Source organism: Delphinus delphis, chromosome 1, assembly GCF_949987515.2.
Source record: "Delphinus delphis chromosome 1, mDelDel1.2, whole genome shotgun sequence".
NCBI classification, from domain to species: domain Eukaryota; kingdom Metazoa; phylum Chordata; class Mammalia; order Artiodactyla; family Delphinidae; genus Delphinus; species Delphinus delphis.
Window position 1 is genome coordinate 53075797 of NC_082683.1, and position 19114 is coordinate 53094910.

General features: G+C 35.9%; 1 protein-coding gene across 3 annotated transcripts in view; it reads right to left on the minus strand.

The window, feature by feature from the left end:
• The window catches only part of DOCK7 (dedicator of cytokinesis 7), a 214816-nt gene that overhangs the window by 159623 nt on the left and 36079 nt on the right, over positions 1–19114 (minus strand). For all 3 annotated transcript variants that reach the window (XM_060023043.2, XM_060023034.2, XM_060023049.2), the window contains exons 3-10: positions 18007–18182; positions 17749–17817; positions 12595–12724; positions 12290–12502; positions 11888–11973; positions 11248–11314; positions 10170–10319; positions 1858–1938 (exon numbers count right to left, since the gene is read on the minus strand). In XM_060023043.2, coding sequence (XP_059879026.1) covers positions 1858–1938; positions 10170–10319; positions 11248–11314; positions 11888–11973; positions 12290–12502; positions 12595–12724; positions 17749–17817; positions 18007–18182 — 972 coding nt within the window. The remainder of the gene's footprint in view (positions 1–1857; positions 1939–10169; positions 10320–11247; positions 11315–11887; positions 11974–12289; positions 12503–12594; positions 12725–17748; positions 17818–18006; positions 18183–19114) is intronic.

Sequence of the window (19114 nt, forward strand, 5' to 3'; positions counted from 1 at the left end):
TATGTTGGGAGAAAAGAACGGACAGCAAGAGTCAAACATGTTTATGTACTGAAAGTACTATTTTATGAAAGGAAACATAACCTAGACAACAGGTTCTAGACACGAACTGCCAACCACAAAATATTCTAGGTTATGACTTATTAAATTTTATTTTTCTAAAAAAGATGGAAGCAGTTGGGCCATTCTGACATAATCACTAACTTATGACAACTATGAGGTGGGACTGGGGGTCACAAATAAACCAACAATAAATAAGCCCAGAGCTGTAATAAAAGAAGCAAACAAAAAAAGTATGATAAGAGGACTAAACCCTGGAAAAAGACCAATGATCCAAATAGCACGTGCTTATCTGGAAGACATCCTGAGGCTGGCTCAACTTTTAGGCTATCCTTGAAACAAACACTAAGGTGGCCTGCAATATGGTCCAAGGGTGAAAACCTACACTAAAATCTCTCACATGCTATTTCCATATAGGATATTGGTAAGGTATACTCAAATGGCAGTGTCCTACCTTAGGACTCAGGACTGAGAAAAGATGAAGAAATAGCTAAATGGTAGGGCTGTTTACTGCTATATCTATTATACCTTCAAAATAGGTCCTTGCTTTAAGAGTACTTAAAGAGAATTAAGGACCCTTATCAAGCATGTGAATATGTAAGAGAAGAGTGAAATAAGCTGCAATTATACACCTATGAACTTCATATAACAGACCAATTTAATTTGTAAAATGACGACCTGGGGAAAGCCAGAATAGTTTAACCCTAATTTCAACCAGATATCCAGGAATCAGAGAATATCATGTGCTCAGATGTACCCATATTAGCAGAAAACGCTCAATTCTTGTTCCAAATCTCAGAAAAATAAAAAGCAAAACATTTTCTACATTGTGGTGACTTGTCCAATACTCCTCAAGCACACCTCTCCTGGCTGTTTGACATATTAAATCATGTGTTCAAAGATCCAAAAATCACCTGCTATGCTTTTTTTTTTTTTTTTGGCTGCATTGGGTGTTTGTTGCTGCGCGCGGGCTTTCTCTAGTTGCGGCGGGTGGGGACTACCCTTCGTTGCGGTGCAGTGGCTTCTCTTGTTGCAGAGCACGGGCTCTAGGCGCGCGGGCTTCAGTAGTTGCAGCACGCAGGCTCAGTAGTTGAGGCTCGTGGGCTCTAGAGCACAGGCTCAGTAGTCGTGGCACATGGGCTTAGCTGCTCCACAGCATGTAGGATCTTCCCAGACCAGGGCTCGAACCCGTGTCCCCTGCACTGGCAGGCGGATTCTTAACCACTGCACCACCAGGGAAGTCCTCACCTGTTATTCTTATAACTAACTCAGGGTATCTGGAATTTGGTACCGATTGTTCACCTATTATTTTTGCTTTATAAGTTTATCCAAATTCTAGAAATTAGTTATCTGATGGCAAAATGGAGATTGTATTTTCTATTTTTACCATATTTCCTAATTATCTGCAGCTAGACAGAGGCCCAGAATACTTCTGCTTTGCTAGAAAAAGTTCCATCAAAATCACTGTTTTGCAAACACAGGAAATTTTTTATTATTTAGGAATTAAACTGAACTAATTTGATTCTTTAGGAATCCATTAGCTTGGGGTGAGGGAGATTTTAAAGAATAGCATAGCACATGACTCAAGCTAGGTACTGAAGGAAATAAAGAAAATGGGTAGGCCAAGAGAAAAAAATGAACTAGTAGTAAAATTCTTTAATATGCTCTGTATAGTATTCTCCCAAATTATAATTTCGGAGATTAGAGGTTGTTTAGGGTTGGGTTTGGGGCTCTGAGGAGAATGGAAAGTGACTGCTAATGACTACGAAAGTGGCAGAAATAAGAGGCATGACATTCTACCTTGGTGGCATCTGCTTCTTTGAAAATCATATATGGTTCTGCACACTCTCCAATGTCTCCTTGCTGTAGCACTTTTTCTAGCTGTCAAAGACAAAAAGAGTAAAGATTAATTAAGCTTAAAAATAAAAGGAATCAGCCTGGAATGTAAGGATGGTTCAAAATACAAAAATCAATCAACATAATACACCACATTAACAAAATAACAGAAAAAAAACACATGACCATCTTAACTGATGCAGGAAAAAGAACTGGACAATTCAACATCCTTTCATGATAGAAAAATTCAATGAACTTAGAAAAGAAGAAAGCTACCTCAATATAATAAAGACCATATATGAAAAGTCCACATTTAACATCATATTCGATGCTGAAAAACCAAAAGCTTTTCCTCTAGAATGAGGAACAGGATAAGGATGTTCACTTTTGCCAATTCTATTCAACAAAGTACTGGAAGTCTGAGCCAGAGCAATTTGACAACACAAAGAAACAAAAACATCCAAATTGAAAAGGAAGAAGTTAAATTATCTCTATTCACAGACAACATGATCTCTTATATAGAAAACTCTAATATTCCACACACACACACACACAAAAACTTGTTAGAACTAATAAATTCAGCAGAGTTGCAGGATACAAAATCAACACACAAAAAATCAGTTGCATTTCTATACCCGAGCAATGAGCAATTCAAAAAGGAAATTAAGAAAAAAATTCCATTTACAATAATATCAAAAGGAATAAAATACTGAGGAATTAACCAAAAAGGTGAAAGATCTGTAATCTGAAAACTATAAATAGTTAGATTTTCTACAAGGGTGCCAAGACTATTCAATGGGGAAAGAACAGTTTTTTCAACAAATGTATTAAAAGAAACCTGAATATCCAAATGCAAAAGAATAAAGTTGAGCCCTTACATTATATTATATACAAAAATTAACTCAAAATGGATCAAACACCTAAACATAAACCTAAAACTATTAAACTCTTAGAAGAAAAAATAAAGGAAAAGCTTCCTGTGATTGGATTTGGTAATGTATTCTTGGATTTGACACAAAAAAAAGCAAAGGCAACAAAAGTAAAAATAGTTAAACTGGATTACATCAAAATTTAAAACTTTTGTATATGACAGAACACAATCAACAGGGTGAAAGGCAACCCACAGAATGAGAGAAAATATTTGCAAATCATATAACTGATAAGGAGTTCATATCCAAAACAGATAAAGAAATCCTACAACTCAACAACAAAACAACAAATAATCTGATTTTTAAATGGGCAAAGAACTTGAATAGACATTTCTCCAAAGAAGCCATACAAACGTCTAAGAAGCATATAAAAAGACACTCAACATCACTAATCATTAGGGAAATGCAAATCAAAACCACAATGAGATATCACCTTACACCCATCAGGATGGCCACAATTAAATAAACAAACAAACAAATAACAAGCATTGGCAAGGATATGGAAAACTGGAACCCCTGTGTGCTTTTTATGGTGTAAAATCGTAATCTGCTGTAGAAGACAGTACAGAGGTTCCTCAAAAAGTTAAAAATAGAATTATCATGTGATTCAGAAAACCTATTTCTGGGTATATATTCAATAGAATTGAAAGCAGGGACTCAAACAGATATTCACACACCCATGTTCATAGCAGCATTATTCACAATAGCCAAAAGGTAGAGGCAATTCAAGTGTCCATCAAAAAATGAGTAAACAAAACATGAGTATACACATACACATGGAATATTATTCAGCCTTAAAAGGAAGAAAATTCTGAAACATGCTACGACCTGGATGAACCTTGAAGACATTACGCCAAGGGAAATAAGCCTGTCACAAAAAGACAAATACTGTATTATTCCATTCAAATGAGGTATCTAGAATAGACAAATTCATAGAAACAAAAAGCAAAATGCTGGTTGGCAGGGGCTGGGGAGAAGGGGAAATGAAGAGCTGCTACTTAATGTGTATAGAGGTTAAGGTTTTGTTGGCAAGATAAAATTTTCTAAAGATTGCTCGCATGATAATCTGAATATACTTAATTCTGAACTGTACACATAAAAACGATTAAGATGGTAAATTTTATGTTATGTGTATTTTACCTCAATTAAAACTATTAATAAAAGCAATCAGTCTTAAAAGTCATCTCCATTTAATATAACATCAAAGTACAAAATTACAATTAAAAAAGACAACTCACAAAATATTAAGTGGCCAATACAATTCTACTTATCATTTTTCTCCAAAATGTCTCACTTTACCCCTATAAAATTTTTAATGTTTTAGGAAAAGAAATATAAATAAAATAGGATAAAAGTCCAGAAACCAAATGAAGTGTATGCAAGAATTTAGCACATAATAAAGTTGATACTTCAAATTAGTGAATGGAGGATACATAAAGCGCTCTTACAAATTAATAAATTATTAATACAATAATTGATAAAATAAAAACAATCCAATGAAATGAAGATTACACAACTGTATTTTTTTCACTTAAAACTTATGTATCCTATACACTTAAAATTTGTGTTTTTTATGTATACAAACAAGCTAAAAATGAGCTTACTATTTGAATAAGTACTACACAAAACAGAATATCCAAATGGCCAATAATTCTTAGACATCAGGGAATTATAAATTAAAGCCAAACTGACATACCCCTGCAAATGCACCAGAAATAAAATACATAATAAAATAAAATTAATGAAATTGAAATGTAAAATACAATAAAACCTGATGATATCAAGTGTTAAGAAGGAAATGGAGCAAATAAAATTCTCAAGCACTGCCAATGAGACTGAAACTTGGACTAACCACGTCAGAAAACTGGTTCTTTCTACTAAAACTGAAGCTATAAATACACTATGATCCAGTAATTCAACATCTACCTATATACTCAATAGAAATGCAAAAATCATATATAAGAACGTTTACAGGGCTTCCCTGGTGGCACAGTGGTTGAGAGTCTGCCTGCCGATGCAGGGGTCACGAGTTCGTGCCCCGGTCCAGGAAGATCCCACATGCCGCGGAGCGGCTGGGCCCGTGAGCCATGGCCGCTGAGCCTGCACGTCTGGAGCCTGTGCTCCGCAACGGGAGAGGCCAGAACAGTGAGAGGCCCGCATACCACACAAAAAAAAAATGTTTACAGCAGCATTACTTACAATATAGCCAAAAGCTAGAAATAACCCCAATGTCCATCGACTATTAGAATGGCCAAACTGTGATATGCATATAACAAGATACTATGCAGGGTGAAAAACAACCAACTATTGCTACATGCAAAAATGATGAATCATATAATTCTTTAGAATGTCAGACACAAGAATATATATGATTCCTTTTCTATGAAGAAAAAGAGGTTAAACTAATCCATGGTGATAAGTCAGCATAGTAGGAAGGGGCCAAAGAAGGCTGTTGAGTAATGTTCTATACCTTGATCTGGATGTTGGTTACATAACTGAGTTAAGTATGTAAAAATTAAAGAAAGTGTACCCCTTGTGCATGTTACTAACTATAAATAAAAATTTATAAAGAAAAGATAACCGAATTTCTATACACCAGTGATGAACGAAATTCTGTATATAATTTAAAATGAAAAATTTTAAATGATAACATTTAGAACAGGGTCAAAAATATAAAATTACCAGGAAGATATAGGAGAAAAGACCTAAAAACATACTGTGCTCATTGACCTGAGAACTCAACAGTTTAAAGACGTCAGCTTTTCCAAATTGATCAGTATATTTAATGCAATCTCAGTTAACATCTCAACAAGTTCTTTCTTGAGAGAGAGTGTGCCTGCATTGGGGCAGCACGGAGGGACTGACAAGCAAAACTTTATACAAAAATGTAAAGGGTCAAAAACATCCAGCCTCTCTCACCTCCTCACTTCCAAGATGACCAAGAAAAGAAGGAACAACGGTCATGCCAAAAAGGGCCACGGCCACGTGTAGCCTGTTTGCTACACCAACTGTGCCCGATGCTTGCGCAAGGACAAGGCCATTAAGAAGCTCATCAGGGCTTCCCTGGTGGCGCAGTGGTTGAGAGTCCGCCTGCCAATGCAGGGGACACGGGTTCGTGCCCCAGTCTGGGAAGATCCCACATGCCGTGGAGTGGCTGGGCCCGTGAGCCATGGCCGCTGAGCCTGTGCATCTGGAGCCTGTGCTCCTCAATGGGAGAGGCCATGGCAGTGAGAGGCCCGCGTACCACCAAAAAAAAAAAAAAAAAAAAAAAAAGAAGCTCATCATTCAGAACATAGTAGAGGCCTAAGCCGTCAGGGACATTTCTGAAGCAAGTGTTTTCGATGCCTATGCGCTTTCCAAGCTGTATGTGAAACTACATTACTGCATGAGTTGTGCCATTCACAGCAAGGTAGTCAGAAATACTTCTCGGGAAGCCCAGAAAGACCGAACACCTCCACCCTGATTTAGACCTGCAGGTGCTGCCCCACGACTTCCACCAAAGCCCACGTAAGGAGCTAAGTCCTTAAAGACTGAAGAAATACTATTCTCTGAAAAGACAATAAAATGGAAATCATACTTTATTAAAAAAAAAAGAAAAAGAAAAAGGAACATCCAAGGCAATCTTGAAGAATAAAGCTAGAAAAAAATATACTGTTTTTTATAAACTACAATAATTTTTTTTTTTGGCTGACTTGGGTCTTCGTTGCTGCGCGCAGGCTTTCTCTAATTGCGGTGAGCAGGGGCTACTCTTTGTTGCGGTGCACAGGCTTCTCACTGTGGTGGCTTCTCTTGTTGCAGAGCACGGGCTCTAGGTGCATGGGCTTCAGTAGTTGCAGCACACAGGCTCAGTAGTTGTGGCATGTGGGCTCTAGGGTGTGCAAGCTTCAGTTGTTGTGGCACGTGGGCTCAGTAGTTGTGGATCGTGGGCACTAGAGGGCAGACTCGGTAGTTGTGGTACACCGGCTTAGTTGATCTGCGGCATGTGGGAGCTTCCCGGACCAGGGATCGAACCTGTGTCTCCTGCATTGGCAGGCGGATTCTTAACCACTACGCCACCAGGGAAGTCTCTAAACTACTATAATTAAAACAGTGTGGTACTAGTGCCAATTAAAGACAAACAGGCCAGTTGAACCAAAAAAGATTCTAGGAAAAAAATCTCATACATATGAACACTTGATTTATGACATGGGATACTTTGTAAAAGCAGTAGGAGAAAAAAGCAGTCTTTTCAATAAATAGTGCTGGGTCATTTGGTTATCCATATGTGGGGGGGATTAATCTTCATCTCAACTTCACTCCAAACTATATGTGTAAGGTGAAACAATTACTCTTACCAGGGATCACTTAAGAGAATATATTTCTGAATTTGAGGGAGGCAAAAATTTCATACATAAAACACAAAATACCATAGCCATAAAGAAAAAGGTTGATAAATTAGACAACATGTAAGCTATAAACTTTGATTTAGCAAAGGATAACATTCTGTGAGAAAGCAAGCACAGAGTGGCAAACACATGTATACTCATGTACCAAAAGACTTGTTAAAGAATGTACATAGAAGCTTTATTCATAATAACCAACTGAAAACCAGACATACTTTAGGGGGGAAAAAAAAACCCTATGGTCTACTAAGGTCTATCTATTCATCTAAGCAGGATAAATAAACTGTGCTATAATCAGACAATGAAGTAAAACATGATGATAAAAATAAAAGAACTGCTGCTGTACATAATATAGAGGATTCTCACAGAAATTATATTGAGTTGAAACAAGCCAGGCACAAAAGACTACATATTGTATGACTATGCTCAGATGAAATTCAAGAAAAGGAAAAGCTAAATAATGGTGATTTAAGTTGGAATACTAGTCATCTGGTGGAACAGAGGGGATAGTCACTAGAAAGACAAACAAAAGAACTCTCCAGGGTGATGGGGTGATGGAAATACTGTATGGCTTGAGCTTAGTCATGATTACACAGAAACATACATAGTAAGAGTTCATCGCTCTGTTTACACCACATTTGTAAACTATACAGGTCTTATTATAGGTATTTCATATGTCAGTTTTTTTAAAAACTGGTAAGTGTGACTAACTGAAACTCTTATTCACCCCTGGTGGGGAATGCAACTATCACAGATACTCTGGAAACCAATATGGCAGCATCTACCAAAGCTGACATATAAATATCCTATGACTCTTCACCCTTCCTTTACCCCCTCACTGTTATATGACACTGCAATTCCTCCAAATAAAGAGGTCAGGTATATATCACAACTCCTAGAGTTTGTATTATCATGTGACCTGTTTTGGCCAATAAAATGTTAGCTGGTGTGACGTGACCAAATGCTAGAAAAGTGTCTCTGCAACTGGGTCTGCTCTCTGGCACTGATGCAATCACCATGAGAATACGCCAGTCTAGCCTGCCAGAAAAGAGACATACAAAGAACAGCTCTAACTCAACCAAGTGACGCCCAGCCAACCTACAGACACTTGGAAGGAGCACAACTACCTAACAGAGTCCAACCTATATTGGCTGACCACACAGACAACTCAGATGCATGAACTAAAAAATGCTTATTGTTGTATGCCACTGGGATTTTGTCTTTTTGTTCTTGTAGAGCAATAACTAACTAATACACAGATCAAGGGGATTTTTCTCTCAAAAGACAAAAACATCCTGCTGGACTATGATTTAAGAAAACCTCCTAAATACATTTTCTTTAAAGTCTGTAAAACACTTTAACTTGTACATATTTTTGAAATTATGTAAAAGTCTTTTTCTATGTATATACAACCATTTATGTGTGTATAGGTGTGTGTGTATATATTTTACACAATTGGGACCATATGGTATGAACAGTCTCATTTTTAAGCAGCCAGCATTCCAATCACCATCTCTATCTTTCCAGTTCATTCCCTCAGATATGTTCTATTTTATGAAAACTTACTATTTTCCCATGTAAAATAACTGTGTATACACATTTATCAATTGTATTAATATCTAGAACTGTTAAGTGAGTTTCTGAAGACCACTGCTGCTAAATCTTCGCTTGTAAGATTGTTCATTGTAACTAAGAGTTATTTTAACCTGAATTCATAGAAATCTGTCCACAAATTAGGACATTATTCCTGTGGGTAAATAAAATTCATTTCATGACAATCCACTTTATAACCTTATTATAAAATTCATTACCTTTTTATGATAATTTTATATAAATACAGATAAAATGATTAAAGAATATATTTTAGGCTATTCTCAAGTCAAGGTCAAGTTAAGGTAAATTATTCTTAAGTTACCCTAAGCTAAGTGGCTTAGTAATATTCAGATTTTAGAATCTGTAATCCTTATTCTTCTTTTTTTTTTGTGGTACGCGGGCCTCTCACTATTGTGGCCTCTCCCATTGTGGAGCACAGGCTCCAGACGCACAGGCTCAGCGGACATGGCCCACGGGCCCAGCCACTCCACGGCATGTGGGATCTTCCCGGACTGGGGCACGAACCCGTGTCCCCTGCATCGGCAGGCGGACTCTCAACCACTGCGCCACCAGGGAGGCCCTGTAATCCTTATTCTTAATTGGCTGACAGTCAAATCATAATGCTCCGTGATCTCAATGATTTAGATTTTCGTATTTATGTATTTAGGAGCTGAGTGATAAAATCATAGTATAGTTCCTATGATGCTTAATTTTATATGCCAACATGGCTAGGTTATCAAACACCAATCTAGATGTTGCTATGAAGGTATTTTTTAGAGGTGATTAACTTTTAAATCAGTAGACTTTGAGTAGAGCAGATTACCCTCCATAATGTGGGTGGGACTCATCCAGTTAGTTGAAGACTTGAAGAACAAAGACTAAGGTTTCTCAAAGAAGGATTCTCAAGACTGTAACACAGCAATCCTGCCTGAGTTCTGGTCTGCTGCCCTGTGGAACTGACTTAAGACTACAACACCACCCCTTACCTGGATTTCCAGCCTGCGCTACACATTTCAAACCTGTCAGCCCCCACAATCACATGAGCCACTTCCTTAAAATCAATCTCTCTCTCTCTCTCTCTCTCTCTCTCTCTCTCTCTCTCTCTGTGCGTGCGTGTGTGTGTGTGTGTGTGTGTGTGTGTGTGTATCTCCCTCCTACTGATCTATTTCTCCAGAGAACCCTAATAAAGCTCCCCACTCGAGAAAAATTTAGGTAGCACCTATAGTATAGTCTAATATTGTGTTAAGAAATATTAAGATGAAAAAATAGGTTAAAGATAAAACCTTTACCCTTAAAAAGCTTGCAATGTTGATAGGGACACAAGTATACAGACACAACACAAATAAACAAATATATTTAACATTATTCTCACCTTTATTACAAGAAAAACATCTTGGGAAGGATAAGTGATAGAAAAAATAGCTGATCGTGCCAGGGTGGTAATGGCAGCAGGTGGTACATGTGGACGTAATAATCCTTTCATCTGCTCAGAATTAAGGTCAAAATAAAAGTTTTCTGAAATCTAAAAAGCATATTCATATATTAAATTTAAAACCTGTGTATTTTATAAAAACTCACAAAAATCATACACAGTCTTAAAATATTACAGATATTAGACGATTATACTAACATACAGTTTACCATATATTTCACTGACTGATCTTTACATGTCTATATCAAAGCAAAAAAAATATAATGCAAAAAACATATTCTAAAGAACCATATCCCACGCTCCTTTAATTAGAAATTTAACTTCTAATAAAGTATACATAGAAATTATTATTGAGATGAATTACCCCAAACTGAGTCTTTAAAACAATTACATGAATAACATCTCAGAAGATTTGATTTAGCAAATACAGTTTGCTAAATCAAATAAAGTTGCTGGAATACAGTTCCACTATAGAAATCCATAATATGTTGACAGCAGAAGTCACTAAAGGCATTTTAAGTTTCTTCTACACATTAGGCTTAGAATACTGAAATGCTGTATGAGACAGCCCTCTGAAAAACTCCTAAGTGTAATAAAGATATAATGGCAAAACTAAGAGCACTACTTTAGACAAGAATATTTGAAATATATATAAATGATCTTTTAGCTAGTGAAATCTGAAAACTACACCAACAAAAATTCACTGTCACCATCATTGTAATCCTTTATCCATCAGTTGCCTAAAATGGTTTTCTTGTATTTTTTCTATTTATTAAACTAAAAGAAAGTTGCTTCTGCTACTTGCTTTTGGAACTCTTTCAATGAAACAAAAACTAGGTCAACTGAACTATTTTATAGTAAGAAAATACTTTATGTCTTAAATTTCTACTTTCTTCTTAAAAAATCCATGTTTAATAATATTCTCAAAAAGTCATTATTTATCTTATATAACACTTAAAAACAGGTTTCTGAACCTATGATTGTGAGAAAAGACTAGGTTCAAATTATATAACCTTACCTTTTTCTTTTCCTTCACATCATATAAAGCCAAACTTGCAAAAATGGGTTCAATTTCAATCTCAAACCTTTAAGAAGGAAAAGGATGAAGCAGTTTAAAAATAAAGTTCATAGTTCAAGAGAAATTCTCATTCCAAAAATAAATTCTCTCAATACCTTGTACTTTTCTACATCTGTGCTACACCATCTATACTGCCCCTCTTCCTGAAACACACTTCTCCACGTATACCTTTCACAGTCTAAATCAACCATTACTACATACTTCAAAATCTTAAGAAAAAACAAAGCCTGCCATGTAACAAATATAAAATCATCTCTAAGGAAAAAGATACTTTGTCTTTATATTCCTCAAGCCAAGAACAGTGTCTGATAAATACTACAGATTTCAGTGAATGTTTTTTCAAGTTTTAAGACTAGTTATATAACTGAGGCAGAGTCATCTTCACCTAGCCAAAAATGCTCTCAAGCTCAGCTTCATAGGCAGGATGAAATGTTTAGTAGAATTTAAAATTATGTACAGAACATTACTTTTCAAAAGGACACAAACACAAGTATAAAATCTACCAGGATTTTGTTACACTTGTATTCAAAATATTACTCCAGAAAATAAAAGTTACATAGTAAACAAAATAAATACTCACTTGAGTGATAAACATTTTACAAGAAGTCTTTGACCAAAATGTTCTTTGGGCACCTCAGGAACACTAAGTCGTTCTATTGGTTCTTCCTACAAATTGACAAGCAACACCAAAGTGAACATGCTTACCATATGTCAACCCTTTACAATTTATTTTTTAAGAACTTATTTTATTAATCTACTACTTTTAGTCTTCACAAGGGAAAACAGAAAAGAATGGCCTATTTATCCTCAAACAGGAGTCATTACATCATAAGTGTGCTCAACTATATTTCATTTACAAAAAGCATAACTATGTTTCAATTAAGTTTTATTCCCTACATTATCATAATGCTACATACAATTCATACTCCCCAAACATCTATCTTAATAATCATTTGCTTCTTTATATCCAAATTATCTATACCTCATCTGGTGATGGATGCAAGGCAAAGAGTTCCTTATGACGGTTTGCTTTCCTTTGGTCATCATTCTGACGGTCTATTTCTTCATTTGGAGTTCGATCAAGTAAATTGGGAAGCAAAGCATCAGGAAGTGAATTTTTCAAGTCAAAAATACTGCAGGCCCAGCTACCCCTTGGAGTATCATCTATTGACATTGAACGTCTTTTAAGATCATCCTGTAATGTAAAACATTAAATATATTAATCAATGAATTAAAAAAACTATATTAAAATAACTTCTTATAGTCATTTAAAAATAAAAGTATTACTTGTTCATCCTGGTAGTTGTTGCCATCTGGAGCTTCATCGGATTCAAAGACCTGTTTTGGCAAACCTTTTTGCCTTTCTTTCTGTTTATCTAATGTATTAGGATTAAATCCTGTTCCCAGTTTATGATATCTATTCAAAATAAAATAAGGAAATATCAATTTTTGAAAATTTTTCACTTTTTCATCATCATTATGTAATAAGCCAACTGTTCTCTGCATTATTTCTTTACATAATAAGAATATATTCTGGCAGTTTTGAGTGTATTTAACATTTAACCAGAGGTTTAAGAAAACTTCCATCCAGAGTTCCTTTAATCCAACTAGAGAGCATTTATGAGTTTCCAGAGGTAAATCATATTGTCCTTCCTTTTCATGACGATCATGTGGATATAATTTAAGTTGTACTTTCAATTCAGAGAATTGGTCAGTAAAAGGAAAGGATGGGAAGCCAGGTTAAAGAATAAAATGAGAGAGCAGAAAATATATCCTGCATTCATAACAATGTAAATTTTTAAAAGGCAAAAATATATAAAGCACTGAAGCTTAAAGTTCCAAATAGCCAAAAAAATTTTGCTATATCTCATTATGTATAAAAAATCTTAAACAACCTAAAGCTTCAGGCTTCTAAAATGAAAAAATAGGGACTTCCCTGGTGGTGCAGTGGTTAGGAATCCACCCACCAATGCAGGGGACATGGGTTCGATCCCTGGTCCAGGAAGATCCCACATGCCGCGGAGCAACTAAGACCATGCGCCTAGAGCCAGTGCTCCGCAACGAGAGAAGCCACGGCAATGAGAAGCCCACGCACCACAACAAAGAGTAGACCCCACTCGCCACAACTAGAGAAAGCCCGCGCACAGCAACGAAGACGGAACGCAGCCAAAAAAAAAAAAAAGAGCCTGTAAAATGAAAGAATAGCAAGATCTACACCACTGTATACATATATTCTTAATTAACATGTATTGTTGTATAATATATATATTAGGCTAAGAACAACTCTTAAACTAATGTATATTTCTTTCCTAACAACCCAATGTCCAAGAATATTAGAGACACTATGATCAAAGAGCAACTACTGTGTCACTCCTCATATAGTCAATCTGGGGGAAATTTTAACTGGAGCATAAATAATTATAATTACCAGAGGATGATATGGTTCTATCAGTCAATTTATGACATAGTAAAGAATCACACTTAATATGAATTATTCACATGTCTTGCTGCGAAAGGTACTGAAATAGCAGCTACATGATGCTCACATCATAGTATAATCACAAAATAAAAGAAAGCATTTTTCTCTGGAATAACTAAAATAAAAATATGCAGTATAGTAACATGAAAGATATTACTCAGAAGCAGATATTTTAATCTCTCATGAAATGTTTAAAGTGCCTTAATTTGTGTAAAAATGCCTGTAAAGTGACAAAGTTTGAATTCAAACACAGGTCTGTTTAACTCTTTACACAATGTTGACTAAAGGCGAATAGACAAAACTTTGCAGCAAAAAACCATTACCAGATATTTTTGAAAGATACTAAACTGTTTTCTAGTCTTTGTACCTTTTTTCCTCAAGGGAAACATTTGTATTTTCCTTAAAGGACAGAATACACTGTTGCTTTTCTATATGAAAAAGAGTTTTTTTTTAAATAACATTTTATTATTACAGAATCAATCCATGCTCATTGTTGAAAATTTAAAAATACAGACTTGTAAAAATACAATCATTATATTTCTACTACTCAGAGTATCAGTGTTGAACTCCTAGTATTTAACTAACTGGATCTTTTCCTGGGCGTATGTATAATCATAAGTATATACATATACATAAGTATATACATACTTATAGTTTTTGTATTTTTTAATAAAAATGAGATCATGTGAAAAAAAGTGCCTTAATTGAGAAACTAGATATCTAAGCTACTCTAATAAACCAGAATACTGTTGCATTCTTCCTCCTTTATGTCCTAAAAAACTGATAGTATGAAATTCAAGAGAGCTGAGAAGAATGACATGATTCATGATCAATACTCTTTTCTATATTATCATTCTGTTCCTGTAGTCAGTTGCTATGATAAGGCTCTACATGATTACCCATCCAACACCACCATTTCTACGACTCTGTATCTTGGCATTCTCTCCCTCACTTATTCTGTTCCAGCCACACTGACCTCTCTGCTATTCCTTGAACATTCCCAGCATGCTTCCAACATGGAGCCTTTGCGTATACTGCTCTTGCCTCTGCCTAATACACTCTTCCCCCAGATATCCAGAGGGCTTACTCCTTAACTTCCTTCATGTCTCCGCTCAAATTCATCTTATCAGAAAGGCCTCTTCCGATTAGTTATTCACAAAGTGGAATCACCTCTTCTTGGCTCTCCCTATCCCCCCATCCTACTTTTTTTCTCTACAAGACTTCCCTCTATTCTTCCCAACTATTATATATTTATCTGTGTTTGTTTAATGTCTATTGCCCTCAACCCCAAGTAGAACATAAGCTCCATGAGGGCACGGAGTTAGTTTTGTTGACTGCTGTATCATTACTGCTTAGTATAGTGCCTGGCACATACTAGCCTCTCAGTAAGTATGTCTTGCATGAATAAAGTACTTTCTATCCTTTTACCCTTCTGTGCTGAATTATGGAAGAATTTTTTGGTTTCATCTTATAACTTACTATTCCACTTTTCAGTCACATCTGCTCTGCCATTAAACCCATCTGCTGAGTTTTAAACATTTTTTTCACTGAACAAAATTTTCACTTCCAAAGATAACCAGTTGATTTTTTATATGGTTACCATAAGTTTTCACATCTCTTTGAGGATATTAGTTACACGTATGGGTCTTGATGTGTGTTCTGTTAACTATTTCCTAAATTGTAAGTTCTTTTATTTGTAGTTTGATAATTCTCTTTCAAGTGCACTGGTTTTAATCAAATGGTTGGCAAATCTAGGTTCTAATGCTCATTTTTTAATTTGTAAGCCCATATCTGTCTGAAAATACTGTATCTGCTTAGCCAAGCACATATCCAGTGGCTGTGGAGAAGAGGCACCTCATGCTTCCAGGCAGAGTCTGCCAGTCTTCTGGGCATGAGGGCTCCTTCTTATTCCAAGGTATGCCCACCCCAGGCACTATTGTATGAGCTCAAGCCCCTATAATTAGTCCTCTTAAAATAGGCAGATACCGGACTTCCCCAGTGGCGCAGTGGTTAAGAATCCGCCTGCCAATGCAGGGGACATGAGTTCGAGCCCTGGTCTGGGAAGATCCCACATGCCGCGGAGCAACTAAGCCCGTGCACCACAACTACTGAGCCTGCTCTTTAGAGCCCACGACCCACAACTACTGAGCCCGTGTGCTACAACTACTGAAGCCCACATGCCTAGAGCCTCTGCTCCGCAACAAGAGAAGCCACCGCAATGAGAAGCCCGCACACCACAACTAAGAGTAGCCCCTGCTCGCCGCCACTGGAGAAAGCCCAGGCGCAGCAACGAAGATCCAACGCAGCCAGCCAATCAATCAATCAATAAATAAATAAATAGGCAGATACCTCTGCTCCCACTTCTATGCATAAAGAAGGGTATAAGAGGTTTCAAAGTAACCAAATGTCCAACATTTACCCCAGGTCCCCCTTCCACTGCCTGTATTCACTGAGCCTAAAGCTCTACTGAACCTTTTGCATGTTATCTTAGCATGTGCTTATCACAGCATGTGCTGTGGTTTTCTGTTGTGTTCCAGTCATACCTTTTATATTTCAGGGATACTTTAAAACTTCTAGTCTACCAAAAGTACCCCTTAGTCTTCCATTTACCACTGAAGGTAATAAATAATATCTAGTATAACAGAAAAAAATACAAGCATTAGAATCTGATGCCCCTAGGTTCTAATCCTAGCTATCCCACTTTTTGGCCATGGGACCTCAAAGAAGTTACCTAAGTACTCTGAGCCTGAGCTACCTTGTCTGTTGGAACCTTAAATGAGATGAGTGTAAAGTATCCAATAAAATGCCCAGCATATAGCAAATAACCATAAATGTTAACTACTGTACCCTCTTGGCTTAAATCAAGGTCAGTAATCCCTTGATTAGAATTAAGTAGCAAGACGACTCCATGATTCTAAGGTTAATATATTTTACAACTAATCTATTTCTATTAAGATTTCTGATTACAGGTTTCCAACATACATGCATAAAGGTAAAAACTTTTGAGTTATCTGACAGAGGAACGGTCTTCTCCAGTAATCTCTAAAATCTGGCTATTGAAATACTTATCAAAATTGTAAGTTCATAAAAACAGCTCTTCTTTATAAAGGGTAGCAGATTGTATTTTTATTAGGTCACACTAAAACTAAAAAGTATGTCAGCAGTAACCCCAAGAGTGAAACACAGTGAAATAAGACAGTTGCCCACAACAGCAACAAAATAAGCAATGGATACATCACTGTTACTAGTACAATTTAGCACAGATAACTTCATTTCTCAAAACTGCAATGTCATAACAGAATTTTCCACTACTTCAGTAATTATACTTCCTTTAGAAAAATAAAATAAGGCTAAGAAGATTCAGTATGAAGACCCTTCTTCATTAGGCAAATTAGCAAAGGAAGAATAATTTTATTTTATTTCTTAATCTGACTTGATATTTCAAACACCATCCATTAGAAACATAAATTTTGTGGTAAAACAAAACATTTTTACAACTACTAACTTGATTGGATGTACAGGTCAAGGACCTGTAAATATTCAGTTAGTTAATAAAAGGCAGAGACCTTTCAAACACCTTGATCTAGAAAACTAGCTATTAAACTTAACCAATTCAATAAATTGGATTCTTTTTTAGAAATACAAATTATTCATCAATATTTACCCACGATTTCCCAAAAGAATTAGACTACAAATCATTATTTTATATTATTATTAGTTACTAATCATCTATGATAATATAGAAATACTATCCCCACAAACGTATTATTTTATAAGGAAAGTAAGAGAAAGTAATTGTGGAACTCCTAAGGAAAAAATATCTATATGCAAAGGTTCTTCTTTTACTTTTTCAGCTATTTTTTAAATGAATTTTCAGGTCTCATAATTAGTATTAATCTACCTTAATCCATTTACAGATCCTACTCAGTATTTTTAAATGTCATAATGAATATATAACTTACTTTCTGATCACAATTGCCCAGTCTTCTGTATAACTTCTTATACAATCTCTAACATGTGGATCCATTTCACTATTTTAAAAAAGAAAATATATTTATAATTTAGACAGGAAAGCATTGATGTTTGTGAATTCTGCTGCTGCGCTCTTGTTCATATAATAGGAAACAACACTACCACAAGAAATAGAATCTAAATAAAATAATGGAAGGTAGCCTTTTTATAGTTACACTAAAACCAGAAATAGGTAAATGTCTCCTTACCTTTCTTCAGGTACAGCTGAAACAAGGGTTCTACAGTCCCTAGGACTATAAACCACTTCAATATCATCTGGAGGGAATTCAATCAAATCCCTTAAAAGCCCAGAATCCACAGCTAAAGGATGAGTAATGAGGTAATCTTCCAAATCCACTGGATCCACTGCTTCAGTAAGGGGCACCTTTATAAACAGGGATGCATGTGAGAGGTGGGTATAAAGGAAGAGGTGGACACAAGAATTTTAAAACTTAAATAGATTTATTATTTTAAAAAAACGTAATTTTTCTCTTGCTATTTCTAAAATGTCAACAGATATTCAGCCAGATGAACTAAAGAAACCACAAAGTGTTGGGTCATACTCTCTCTGATTTTCTTGCTTCAATTTTGCCCATAACTCCCACATAAAAACAGTAAGATAACAGTTTTATAATACTATACAGTGACAAAATACTCACTGGAGGGATTCTTTTTTATAATTTGGAATTTTCATTGCTAAGTTTCTTAGTGGTGCTTTTACTTCATTTATTGTTACTGTTATCCTAGTAAAAACGTACAACCATACTGCAGTGGGGGGAAAAATGGCCCTCCAAAAGATTGCCAAATCCCAATCCATGGACCTTATATGTGAAAATAAATAAAATATAAAATAAGAGTGTTTGAAGATATCATTAAGGATCTTAAAAGACGGACATTATCCTGGATTATCTGAGTGGGTCCTAAATGCAATCATATATATCCTTATATGAAGATAAAGAGAGATTTGGGCCACACCAAGAGGAAAGCCATATGAAGACACAGGAAAGAGAGATTTGAAGATTCTGGCCTTAAAGGTAGAAGTGATGTGCCACAAGCAGCCACCAGAATCTGGAAGAGGCAAGAAAGTGATACTGAAGGGAGCCTCTGAAGAAAGTGCAACCTTGCCAAAACCTTCATTTCTGCCCGTTGATACTGATTCCAGACTTCTGGACTCCAGCACTGTGAAAGAATACATTTCTGTTGTTTTAAGCCACCCAGTTTGTGGTAATTTGTTACAGCACCCAAGGAGACTAATACACAGACCCTATTAAAAGTATTATTAGCAATAATAGGATATTTGTGGCATTCCTTAGCCAA